Below are 13,441 nucleotides of genomic sequence, written 5' to 3' on the forward strand. Positions count from 1 at the left end.
GTATAAGAGGCTTTGAACTCACTTCTGAGATCAATTACTATTTTGCCACTTTCTGCATCTATGCATTGGTCAAATTACAGAATCTTTCTGATCCTCAGTTTTCTGACTTGTAAGTGGGCATAATGATACCTTGCTTTAAGGATTGCTAGAAGGACTAAATGAGTAATATATTCAAGGTGCTTAGCAAGGGAGAAGATGCCATCCCTCTGAATGGTTAACTATCATTCAGTTCTTAAGGTAGTATGTATGGTCTACCCACTGGCTGGTTTAGCTCAGTGGATTGAGCGTCGGCCTGCGAGCTAAGTGTCGCTGGTTCGATCTTCCAGTCAGGGCACATCAGAGAAGGAAAACTCTGACTCCAAAAAACCTCCGCTGCCTTGCGGCATACCTCTTCAGGGGAAAGGCTAAGGGAGTAAACCCCGACAGAAAATCCGGAGCCGGAGTCCCTAAGGCGGTTTGACGTTGTGGTCAACACCGGCAACTCCTGCGGCGCACCTGAAGCCAAGCTGTATTGACTCCGTCTTTCCCTTGGATCCTTCAGCTGCGAAGAGAGGGGAGGTCTGCTGCATGGGCAACAGCAGACCCTCCATATCACCCTGCCCAGGCTCTGTAGCTTCATGCAAGATGTCGATTCAACACGGGAGGAGACAGATACCGTGTCACTCCCGAGTCGGACTGCACAGCCATTCTCGGCGGTGCAGATAGACTCTTAAGAAGCTACACCATCGTCTCTCGAGACGGACGGCTGCCGATGACGACGATGGTCTACCCAGTCTCAGCATTGCCTTCACACAGACGTAGTGTCTGGTTTGGCCAGGAAGTCGGTTCCTTGGAAAAGTGGGAAGAGGCAAGTGTTGATAATGATGCCCCCTGAGCTCTTTCTCCTGTCAGGACCTTGTTCTTTTCTCTCTAGACACCTAGCTTGCTCTCAGATAGTTGCCACTTAATTAGACCAAGGCCTGAATAGCAGAAGGGCCCCATTCAAAGATAATTTCCCACATTCTCTATCCCTTCACTGTCCTATCTGTTTTTCAGCTAATAGGTGATAAAATTGCCGCTTATCTCAAAATCCTGACTTGATCTTTCAGGGTTGTATGTATCTACCAGGAAGTACGATCAAGGAGATTGCTGCAAACCCAGAAGAAACAGGGAAGTTTGTCTTTGAGATCATTCCAGGTAAGCGATGAAAGGTGGGACAGAGGTATATTACATTCTCAGTTTTTCTGGATCCTAGAAGTCAGATATATTCAATGAGTTTGTCAACAACTAACACACTAACCTAATTAGAATGCATAGTAGTTCTGTATATAGTCAATTAACCTATACTAGTTCATTAACTAGCAAGTGAACTAAATGGGTGCACATTCAGTGCAACTCTGTATTTCATGAGTGTAGATTTGGAGCCAGGTGCTCCACTAGGCAGTGGAACACTGATCTGAAAAGTACATCTTCCCTGCTCACTAAAACAAGTTAAGTCTAGAAGGTAAGTAGGACATTAAAATTAATAGTTAAACTATAAATTGAACAATGTGAAATTGCCATTTTGGTAGGTGGAAAGCAATCCACAGTCAACAGTCTCCTAAGGTTCAATGTGACCTAATAAGAAATGACAGCTCCGACTTACAGGGCATTTAGCTCATGTCAGGTACCGTAATTCACATGTTAGCACACTGGAGGGTGCTTTTCCCAATCAAGAGTTACTTTACCTTCCCAGAATACATAGGGGGCAAGGGGAATTTGTCTCGATTTGTCTCCAGGGGAATTTGTTTGTATTTGTGTGACTATTACACTGAAGCTGCTTCTCCCTGTCTCTTGCTCAGTTGCCAGCCCCAGTCCCGCTAGGAACTCCAGGACTGAAGCTCCAGCTGTGCGGCCAGGCTGTTGCTGCCCTGCTGACACATCAGGGGAGGCCACAGTCCCCCAACACCTTTCCCTTAACTCCCTTCCTACCACTCACACAAGGCAGCTATATGCACAAGGCAGGCTAGCAGAGAGGTTAGATGTGCCCAGTCTGGAGCCATCCTGCCCAGGTCCAAAACCTGGCCCTGCCACTTACTATTTGTGTAACTCTGATCGAGTTACCTAATATCTCCCTGCCTCCATTTCTTAATCTGTAAAATTGAGACAGTGAAGATAATTGCGAGGAATAAATAAAAATAAAAATAAATGAAACACTTGGTACAGTGCCTGGTACACAGTGTCATGTAAGTGTTTGCTATTTTGGGAACAACTAGAGGAAATTATAATGTAGAAGGGAATCCTGAATCTGGTTCTGACTATTTATTAAAAGCAGAGCAAAGCACTTTATTTTAAGTGGAGCTTTTCCCAGGTAGCCCCGTCACAAGCATGCTCTTATTTTCTTATCTGAAAGTCTATCCATCTCTCTTCCTCCTCAGAGGATGCACTTACTTTTTGTCTCTCCTCCCCAGGAAAACCCACCCCTTTCTCACAGGCGTCTTCCATTGCTAGCACAGCTTCCCTGGCACAATTCATGAGATACAACCATCCTTGGTAACACAAATCCCAAAGCCTGAATTTTCAATCTATAGTAGACCACTGGAAGTTCCAGCTGCAAATTCATCACGGTCTTTGCACCAAAAGTCCAGTACCCTCACAGAGTGCTGTACAACGGTAAAATGAAGATTCGTTCTCTCATTATCACTCACACTTGCAGCAGTCTCCTGGGCTGCTGGGGAAATTCTTAGACAAATCACACACGTGTACGCACACAGTGTCTCATAAGGACAAACAACAATTCTAAAGCAATAGTAAGGTAGGGAACAATTTACCTAAAGGTGCCATCATTTCCAAGGCTTCTCCCAACCTAAAGTGAGACAAACCTTTATGTTATGATGCAGAGAATTTTCAGTCTCTCTTTTTGTCATCCTCTTGTGCAAGATGATTCTTAGAGGCCATTGCTGGCATAAGAAATGACCTTCTTAATCAAGGCTCTGTCTGTGAGCATCAGTATTAGTTACATAAAGGTCACAGAGAAAACTTTTCTTTATTTGGGACAGGTACAAAAATTTAGGGCAAGCTTCCCTCTCCCTATTACCTCTAGCAGAGGAACTATCTGTTCTTCCACCCAAAGGGAGTCACCAGGGATAAGGGGGTTATTTCTTCTGCTGCATATGCTGCCTTTAACTCTCAGACCATCTTGTTAGATATCATTCATTTATTCAACAATTTTATTGAGCACCTGCTATAAGCCAGGCACTATTATAGAACTGAGAATCCAGCAAAGAATAAAACTTCCAAGTAAATGAGTAAGTTATATAGTTTTTATGATGAAATAGTACTATGGAAACAATTTAAGCAAAGAAAGAGAAAGTACTGGTCGAGATGGGGATGGCAATGGTTGATTTGCCATCTTAAATAGAGTAGGCAGAGTAGGCATCATTGAGAAGGTGACCCTTGAGGAGAGATTGGAAGGAGCTGAAGGAGTGAGCCAAGTGCACATCTGGAGGAAGAGCATTCCAGGAAGGGGAACAGTCAATGCAAAGTCTCTGAGCCTATTTCACATGTTCAGGAAATATCAAAGAGACCAATGTGGTTACCGTGGAATAATGACGGGAAAGAAAAGTAGGAGATTCAGTCAGGGGTGAGCACAGATTTGATAGGCACTTGAAGGCAATTGTAAAATGTTTAGCTTTTAAGCTATAAGGATGCAAAGCCATTGGGAAGTTTTGAGCAAAGAAATGACATGATCTGACTTAGGTTTTACAACTTTTTTGAATTGAGAATAAAAAGGGACAAGAGCAGAGCAGAGAGACCAGTGAAGAGGCTATTGCAATTATCCAAGTCAGAGATGGGAACAGTGAACGGCTGGGAAATAGTCATTTTATGAATACATATTGAAGGTAGAAGGCACTTCATTTGCTGATGGATTGGACGTAGGAAAGAGAAGTCAAGGCTGACTGCAAGGTTTTTTATCTAAACAATGGGAAGGATGCATTTGCTGAGATTTCTGCATGTAGCAAGTTTCTGGGGGAAGATTAGTGCTTTAGTTTGGGACATATTAAGTAATTTCCTCAATATTAATGATAAGTAAACTGATGCTCAAGATAGTTTAGCCACTGCTGTGAGAGAGGTAAGGATAAAATGTTAAAGAATTTCTGGAATAGGGGACCCACACTTAATTTGGAGTGAGAGGAGAAGATATTAATAAAGTATTTCTAGAGAAGATGACATCTGAGCTAGATTTCAAAAAATGGTAAGAGTTCCTTAGGCAGGGGAAGAAAAGAAGGGAGCCTCCTTTCTGACAAGGAAAACAGCCAATTATGTGACACATGTTGAACAAACTAAGTTAGGAAAAGTATGTCCCTGAAGGAACAGTTGCTATTCATGGGCTTTGTATTAATGTTAGGCAATTTTCCCCAAAGAAAGCTTATCCTCACCTCAATGTGCTCAAACATTTTTTTTTTTATAAGGCAACAAAAGAGTTTCAAATTCCCTTGGTTCTGGTTTCTTGAACTCGTATTAATATCACTGTGCATAACTTTCTTTACCCTTTGGGATGACCTGATTTTGAATTTATCTTGTCATTGGGTTATCAGATATCCTGAATACAAGAGTGAGTCCATGGAAGCCCTGGCTACTCAGAAACATCTTGAGAGCTGGATATTTCTCAAAGGGATTGCCATGATCAAACTAAAGGGTCTCACAGGAAACAGGGTAAACTGAAAAGGCGTGTTCTTAACAACAGAGTAGATTGGAGTGTAGGCATGGTGGGGAAGGACACCATATGAATTTTGGACAAGGTCAAATTTGAAGCAATATGGGCTAGTGGAAACTCTTTTGGAAGAAAGGAGACCAGTGGCCTGAGTTTGGCAGAAACTCACTGGGTACCAATGAGCAGATGCCTTCCATTTCTGGGCTTCAGTTACATTATCTGTAGAGTGGAAATGATACTAGAACAAAGGGATATTGTGATTTTTATGGAATGTTTTAGTTCTTCCCTGAGAACTTCTTACTTCCCATTCTACTTTTGGAAAGACACTGATCTCAGGATGTTCCTGAATAGTCAGGGCTTCCATGGACTGATACTTCTGCTCGGAAGAGCTGATGACCCCACGATAAGGTAGATTCAGAATTAGGTCATCACAAAGGGTAAAAGAAGGTGAGGCTTGGTGATGTTAAGATAGGTTCAAGAGAACAGAACCAATGAGAAGTTTAAAGTCTTTTGTTTTCCTGCAAGGAAATATAGGTTTGAGCACAAATGTGGTGCTAAAACAGACTCCCTTTGAGGGAAATGCCTGACACTGAGAGAAGAATGGGTTGATATATACAAAGGCACTTTGAAATGATAATAGTATCCTGTAATTGAAATGGATTGCTATTATTTTCTCGTCTTTCCTAACAGCCATGTTTGATGCTTTTCTTCTTCTTCTTTTCTCCTTCTCTCTCTCTATTTTTCTCTTTTGTCACTTTCTCTCATTCTTTCTCTTGGTCTTCTCCCCTACCACCCCCAACCCCCTGTCATTTTCTCTACATTTTTGTCCATTTGAGAACACCAATTCAGGAAATACTACATATATCTCTTTATAACCTTGTGTTTAAAGTAAAAATGGTCAAGAAAGTCTTAATAAACTTCATTTGTCCGTTAGATATGTATTGAGAACTTGTCACTTGCAATGTCTTGTGCAGGTAGGAGAGCAATCAGTAATCCTCAAACAGGAAGCACTGGTTTTGTGAGACAGGCACACATTTTTATTGTCCCTCCCTCCTGAGTTGCTTTTCCTTCCCCACCACTACAACTGAGTTTAATGGTAGCTTAAGAAAGTATCCATAATTGGCACAATGAACTGAAGTCTTCAAATATGTATGGGCTGATCCTATCTCCTCTAATACTGAAAGTGGCCCGTTCATTTCTTCTTCCTTTTTGGTAGCAAATGGCTTCTGTTCTCCATGGGAGCAGCTCTCAGCCCAAGTCATCTTTTTTTTCTTTTATTTTTTGGTTTTTCAATTACAGTTGTCCCATTTTTCCCTCATTGCTCCCCCCCACCCAGCCCACCCCTTCTCCCGCAATCATATCCCTCCCTGTTGTCCATGTCCATGAGTCATTTATACAAGTTCCTTGACTAGACCCTTCCCTTACTTATCCCCCTTCTCTCCCTCCCCCCTCCCACAAAGTCATCTTGATTGCAAACCATTATGGTCAATGGTTTGTCTAAGAGTTAGAACTTCAGCAAAAACAATATTCAGTGCCACTGAGTATAAGTAGATAATGCTTTGGTGTTGTTTCATTGTTTAATTGAACCAAGAAAGCAATTTAGGTTCAGCTTCTCTTTGCTTTGCCCTGTTCCAGCTCCTTACTCTGAGACCTTCATCAGTGTTACTTCTTCCTCCAGCTTCATTGGACCAGAGTCGCACAGGACAGGACTCCTATGTCCTCATGGCCAGCTCCCAGGCAGAGATGGAGGAGTGGGTTAAATTCCTTAAAAGAGTTGCTGGCACACCCTCTGGAGGTAAGGACCATGGCAGGCTTTTCTGGGCAGGTGTCTGTAACATCTCAGGAATGGGGAGGAAGTAGCTCTAGACATGATCTTTCCTTGAAAAATGTTCAGAGAAGATCAGAGGACAACTCTGAGGCCATGCTCATTGTCAAGCCTCTAGCTTTCCTCCTTAGGTGATCTCAGCTGGTGTCTAGAGTCCACCTGTGAACCCAGGATCTGGGGCAGGGAGGCAGTTCTGTGGTCTGTAACCTGCCCAGTGGGGGCTACAAGAAAAAAAGTGACTTAGATGGAACAGCCAAACTCAAGAGTGCTTGCCTCAGTCTTCCTGAACAGTGGCAACCTATTACAAAAAAAAAAAAAAAAAAAAAAGAGTAGCATAGTTTCATTAACCATTTCCCAGTTCCTACACACAATATTTTTATGGTGCAATCAGGTTGAGATGAATCTTTTATTTACTAAATCTCTGTTGTATGCTATCCAGCCTGCATGAACTTAGCTACAACCTTCCTTATTGCCCTTGTATTGTGAAATTGTTGACATTTTCTGTTTTCCCCAGTTCAGTGCTTTAGGCTGTCTCTGTTGACAAGGGTAGTAGATGTTGTCTAATCTTTCACCTGCTCTGAGTCAAAATACTGTCTAAGTGCTGGGACTAGCATCTGTGTCTGTGCGGAGCTTGGCGTGGCCTTGCCATGGGGAACTACTGCACTCTGTCATAATCCACATGGGGTTCCTCCCTCCCCTCACCCCAGTGCCACCACCCTGAGAAGCAAGTCAAGCGTAAGTCCTGTAGGCAGGGGAAAGTCCAAGGGAGGAGAAAGAAGAGTACAGCTCTACTTATATATTCAAAGAACAGGGTTTGGCTCTGATGTGGCATTTCAGATCTCAGGATGAGGAGACATTTGAAGGCAGCAGAGTTCAGTCTGAGGTACTGGAGCAAGTCAGACATATGTTTTCCCTGTTTGTAAGTCAGAAAACTTTGGTCCTTCAGAAGTAATTGATTTGTACAAAGGACCCAGCTGTGGAGGAGTGGGGCCAGGGCTCCTGCCTCTGTAGGTGGCTCTCTTCCCCACAGCAGGATGTCACTTGTAAAGTGTCCCCTGCATCTGCTAGATGGGCAGGGTATATACCCTCAACCAGTAGAAAGTCTTTGAGAATGTTGCTGCTGCCTTATTGTAACCCTATATAAACCTTTCTATGGCTTTTTCCACTCAAAACCTGCCCACTGCTCGTGACCTTCATTCCTACCATCCTGGCTGAGGTGCCATACTGTCTTGTCTGAATTATAGGCTGTTTTCAAAAGTAACCAGAGTGAACCTGTCAAACCTGTCTGTCATATCAAGGTCCTTCTCCACTCAACACTCTCTAATATCTTCTTTTCTATCTCGAGGAAAAGTCAAAAGCCTTATTATGACTCATAGTGCACAATCTGCCTCCTCCATTATCTTTGACCTTGTTTTCCAGAACCTTCTCCCATGCTCATCCCACTCCAAATTCATCAACCTCCTTGCTTTTCTCCAAAGAAATGTCCTGGCTTGGGGTCCTTGTACTTGCTGTTTCCTCTGTCTGACATTCTCTTTTCCCAGGTAAGCTGTATGCTTTGATCTCTTGCTTTCTTCGGGTCTTTGTTCAAAGATTACCTCAGTGAGCCTGCCCTTGATCATCTCATTTAACATTGAACCCCTTCCCCACCCTACTCCCAGCCTTCCCTGTCCCCTTTTCCTGCTTCACTTTACTTCTTGGCATTTACCTTTTAACATTTTTACTTATTTGTTTTGTTCACAGTTGGTCTCCCCTCACTAGAATGAAAGCTTCGATTTATTTTGCAGGAGTTTTCCCCTCTATTTTGGGCAGTACTCTATCTCAGAATCTAATCAGTGACTGACAGAGTAGATGCTCAATAAATATTTATTAAGTGAATGGACAAAAGACTGGTCACCTCTTCCCATAGCAACACTGTGTCTTACTCCCCTAGGCACTCCACTTTGTTAAATGACTACCAGCTTATCTGCAAAATTATTTAGTAAATAGGTTACTGCTCCCTCTAGAATCATCTCCTTCCAAGGACATTAATGATGAGCATTGGTGGAGTTCTTTAGGATTCACAGACCCCTTAAAGAATTCAATAAAAGCTTTGGATACTCTCCCCAGAAAAGTGTTCAAACAAGACAATTTTGAGTTCAACTGCAGGATACTTTCAGACCCCTGTAGTCCATTTGAATCCCAACTTTAAGTTTAAGAAGTCACTCTGGTGATAGGTCTTCAGTGCTAAGGCCTCTTCCTGCCCCAATTTCCTTTCTGGCTCCCTTTCTCCATTGATGGGAGAGATGGCCCACATGGTTTCCAAAGCAGATCCAACTTCTTCCCCTGGGCTCCTCCTGTCTCATAGCTGGCCCTGAGCATTCTTCTCACCTTATCTGATTCCGGAACCAATTCCAATGTGGTTGTGTGGATGATTCCTACACATCTTAGTCACTAGCTCTGTGTCCTACAATTTAACTCAATTCTGACACTGTTTACCTATAGATAGCATCAGTTCCACAGGGTAAGGGCTCATTCCGACAGCACTGACCCCAATCACACACATACTTCAGATGCAAGTCCAGCTTAATCATCTGTGCTTCTGAATGACTGGCTATGATTTGGAGGTTTCAGTGACCCCTTCCTTGGATTTGATTAATTTGCTACAGTGGCTCATAGAATTGAGGATGCCAGTTTGCTTACTAGATGACAGTTATTATAAAAGGATGTAGTTCAGAAATAACCATATGAAAGAGATGCATAGGGCAAGGTGAGGAGAAAAGGACGCAGAGCTTCAGTGCTCTCTCCAGGAGCTCTGCTCTCCTCACATCTCCACGTGCTTGCCACTGCAGAAGCTCTCGAAACCCAGTCCTTTGGGGATTTTTATGGAAGTCTCACAATGTACGAAAATTGATTAACTCATTGGCCATTGGCAATTGATTTAACCTCCAGGCCCTCCCTCCTCCCCTGAGTTCTGAGTTTGGAGGGTGGAACTGAAAGTTCCAAACCTCTAATCACATGGTTGGCTCTTCTGGCAACCAGGTCCCCATCCTTAGGTACTTTCCAAAAGATAAAAGATATCTTTATAACTCTCATACAGGAAATTCCAAGAGTTTTAGGAGCTCTGTGCTAAAGGAGTCAAAGACCAAATACAAATTTCTTACTATCAATCACACCTACAAGAGCAGCACCTTACCCAGAAGTACTGGATGCAATTCCATGTTTTCCCAATATAAGTAGGAGAAAAGGAAGAGAGGAGATCACATCTCCACTGCTGGTGACTTGTTCCCAGGCTCACAGCTGCCCATTTTCTCTGAAACACCTCCTTTTTTTAGTAAGAAAGCTCTGCCTTCCCTGGAGTCCCTCATTGAAACCTGGTCTCTGTCCCATTCCCCAGGGAACAGACAGTTCACATTGCAAATTGTTACTCAGTCAGGACCTGCTCTGCCCTCTTCCTCTGGAGCCTGGCCACCTGAGGTACTTAAGCACTGCACTAAATTGTGCATAGCTCTTCTTGGCCCAGCCAGATTATAAGATCCTGGGGTAGGTCCCATGTGTTAAGTGTCTTTGAGTGTTTGCCAACACCAGGCACAGAGTATATAAATATTGAATTGTTAAATGTCTAGGTTCTTTTGCTTCCTCTTATTTTTAAGTTCTGTGTCCTTCAGAGCATGATTTCACAATCTATAGCAGAGTTTAATTTGTGAGAGTATGCTGTTGCTGCGGTTCATTGTTCTAGTTCTTTTTCTCTAGCTAAACTGGACATTAAGAGAGATGATTTTTATTTATTTTCATTAATTCCCTCATTCCCCTCCCCCAAGATCCTAACACCAGACAGATACAAATTTATTCATTTACTCAATAAATTTTTCTTGAGTATATGTCATATGGCAAGCACTGTACTAGCACCAAGGGTGCAACAGGAAGAGAGAGAGTGAGAGAGACAGACAGAGAGAGAGAGAGGAGAGAGGAAAAGAAAAGAAAAAGTCTGTTCTCTCAAGGAGCTCATATATAGAAGACAAAGAAATTAGTTTTTAAAAATCCAAAGAAAACCATAAAATTACACCTCTGAAAAGTGCCACAAAGAAAAAACACATCATAACATGTGGAGGGAAAATGGTGTTTGTCAAGAAATTTAGGGAAGCCCTGAACCAGTGATGATTCAGCTTAAATCTGAAGGGCCAATAGAGGCTAACTAGGCAGAGAAAGGGGAAGAGGAAGTATCTCAGTTAGAGAAATAGCACATGCAAAAGTCCTGTGACAGAAAGAACAGGCTCTGGATTGAGAGGAAGGTGATTAACAGTGGACATAGCCTTGTTAAAGATGTTGGTCTTCATTCTAAAGTGGCTTGGATGAGGGCGGTGGAATGGAGATGGAGAGAAGTAAATAGGTTTGTGAAACATTTCAGAGGTAACATTGCCAGGACATGGGGGTAACTTCACCATGAACAAGAATGTGGTGTCCAAGATGAGTCCTCTATTCTTGGCCTGTGATAAAATGGAGGAATGAACAATTGGTTGGCAACATCAGGCCCAGGGCCTTTCCTGGCATTCCTCCCTGCTCCTGACTATCAGCACCCCCACCCCCATCCGTCAATTTCAACGCCCCCCCCCCCCCCCCCCCCCGCCAAGTGATGCCAAGAGTCCGTTTAAGTGTCCTGGGCCTGTCTGATAGGGTTGTTGCTCTATTTGCTAAATCATCTCAACAGAAGGAGGAAAAATCATCTCAGTTTATCCAGCATCCCACATCCAGGATCATTTTCTCTGAAGGCTTGACTGAACCACTGGCAGTGGTGAAAGCATTTCCAGGGAAGGGCGGGCTGGCTTCATCAACGCTAAGTGAAATCCTGTGTTCCTGCCAGATGCTTTGATATATGGGGCAATGCTGGTAAGGGCTTGTGGGAGGGATTTTTTTTTTTTAACCCATCTCCATGGTATCCCTTGAATGGCAGTTGACAATTAGCTGCTAAGTAAAATGAGGCACTTATTTTTATTGTGGGCCCTGACAGCTTTATGTTCCCTCTTTAAAAGCCAAGAGTCATGTGTGTAAAGGTGAGTGGGGAGGGGAAGTGGTGTGGGAAGGAGGAAGGGAGGGCCTGGGGCAGGTGCCTGCAGATCCCAGAGTTTCTGTGCTGGAGTCAGACCCGAACAATATTTACAAGCATGTGCTGGTCTGAAAGCGAGAGAGGGTGGTTCTTCCAGCCTGAGGAGGAGGAAAGGCTTGAGACTGGCCCAGCAGAGGCTGTGATTCCTCGCCCTTGCCTGCCTCATATTCCCAGGATGCCGCAGTGGGAAATGGGCTGTGGCTTTCCCTCCCTCGTACTGCTCTTTGGCTGGAATTTCAGGAGGAAAATCCGCAAGCTTCGAAAGCAAGGTATTTCTTCTCTGTTTTGTGATTCAATTCTTCCACTAAAAGACATTTTGTCCAGCTCTTCTTCCCTCTGTCAGGGATACGGAGGCTCCTGGAACTGAGCCCATGGGAGGCAGGTACCAGCTCTTGGCCCACAGGACCAGTGGGGAGAGAGCAAAGCTGGGAGCAGAAGGGGGATGAGTTGGGCTCTCCTGGTGACCTGGGGTGGGAAGAGGGTCTTGTCCTGAGCCAAGGAGTGTTTGAGTGATGATGAAGGAGGGACCAGGTTAGAAAGGAGGTGACAGCTAATCCTTTCATTTTCACTCCCCCAAACCAATTCAGTGTCCTGTGGCCTTTTAGCAAAACTGGGGAGGGTTCTTGAGAAATAAAGGCTGGAGGATAGCCTGTGAGCAGAGACTGGGCCGCTCTCTACCCCTATCTCCTTCCTTCCCCTTGAGATTTGGCTGATATCTCAGATTTCTCCTAGATAATTTTATTCCACTGACTTTAAACAAAAGGGATTAAATCACTGAATTTAGAATCTTGGGGCAAATATGACTGTGGACAAATTCCTGATCTGAGTCTCAGTTTTCTCATCTGTAAAATGGAACAGTAATATCTACTTTCTAGGATTCTTATAAGGACTAAATGAGAGCACATGTGAATGCTTCCAGAGCAGTTTGTTATATAAGTAGCTTAATTAAATTTATTAATAATTATTATATGACATGTTATAATTAGCTAATCAATTATAATTTGTAACTTTATATCTGTTAAGACGGAAACATCTCTGTCCATGTTGACTGGTCCTGAGTGAATGAGTGGCTGGCAGAGGGCAGAAAGAGCCATGAGCGCTAGTTCAGTGAAAGAGTAGGTGCTACTGAGGAGGGCATGGCACAGAATGGGAGGCCTGGGTTTGGTCTGTTGGTGTCTCTGGAGAATGGTCTTTGAGTATCTCCCACCCATGTCTTCTGTCTTCCTCCTTCACTGGAATCTTTCTTAGTTTCATTGGGATGTCTCAGTTCATCTATGACCCCTTATCTAGGCTATTTCATGTCCACCCAGGATCAGAGGGTGGCAATCAGACCCAGAAGTCAGACGTAGGTAGAACTCAAGGTTGGGTCTCCTCATGTATGATCGGAGATGAAGAATGACGAAACCTGACCTAGACAAACTAAAAAACAAACAAAAAACAAGGATATTCTTTCTCTCATGTAACAAGGGACACAGTTGGTTCTGATGTCTGTAGAACTTGAAGCAATTTACATCTTGTTGGAGAGAATAGTTTTGGCTGATTTGCAGGCTGGAGATGTAAAGTTCAAAGTCTTTATCATATGGGTAATATTTAATAAAGCATTGAGATTAAAAAGTATGTACGGATAAGGAAAGGAAAGCCTGGGATACTCTGACATTTAGAGGACAGGGAGAAAAGGAAGAATGATCAGAGAAGGCCTAGAAGAAGCAGCTAATGAGATAAATGGAGAACTAAGAGAGTGATGGACCTGAAGCCATGAGCAAATGTGTCTCAGGAAGTAGGGGTGATTTGCTGCATCACACGTTGCTGATAGAGGAATTAATATGAAGGCAGAGAATGTGACTTGAAGATTAAAAAATGTAAG

At 43.3% G+C, this 13,441-nt stretch overlaps 1 protein-coding gene across 6 annotated transcripts in view; it reads left to right on the top strand.

Annotated features, from left to right (window-relative positions):
• ARHGAP25 (Rho GTPase activating protein 25) overlaps window positions 1–13,441 on the top strand; it is an 81,308-nt gene that overhangs the window by 46,977 nt on the left and 20,890 nt on the right. For 5 of the 6 annotated variants that reach the window (XM_090281453.1, XM_090281451.1, XM_090281450.1 and 2 more), the window contains 2 exons: window positions 1,089–1,176; window positions 6,351–6,467. In XM_090281453.1, coding sequence (XP_090137579.1) covers window positions 1,089–1,176; window positions 6,351–6,467 — 205 coding nt within the window. The remainder of the gene's footprint in view (window positions 1–1,088; window positions 1,177–6,350; window positions 6,468–13,441) is intronic. The other variant, XM_090281449.1, reaches the window with a different exon arrangement.

Source organism: Furipterus horrens, unplaced genomic scaffold (genome assembly GCF_987537825.1).
Source record: "Furipterus horrens unplaced genomic scaffold, mFurHor1.1.pri manual_scaffold_6, whole genome shotgun sequence".
NCBI lineage: Eukaryota > Metazoa > Chordata > Mammalia > Chiroptera > Furipteridae > Furipterus > Furipterus horrens.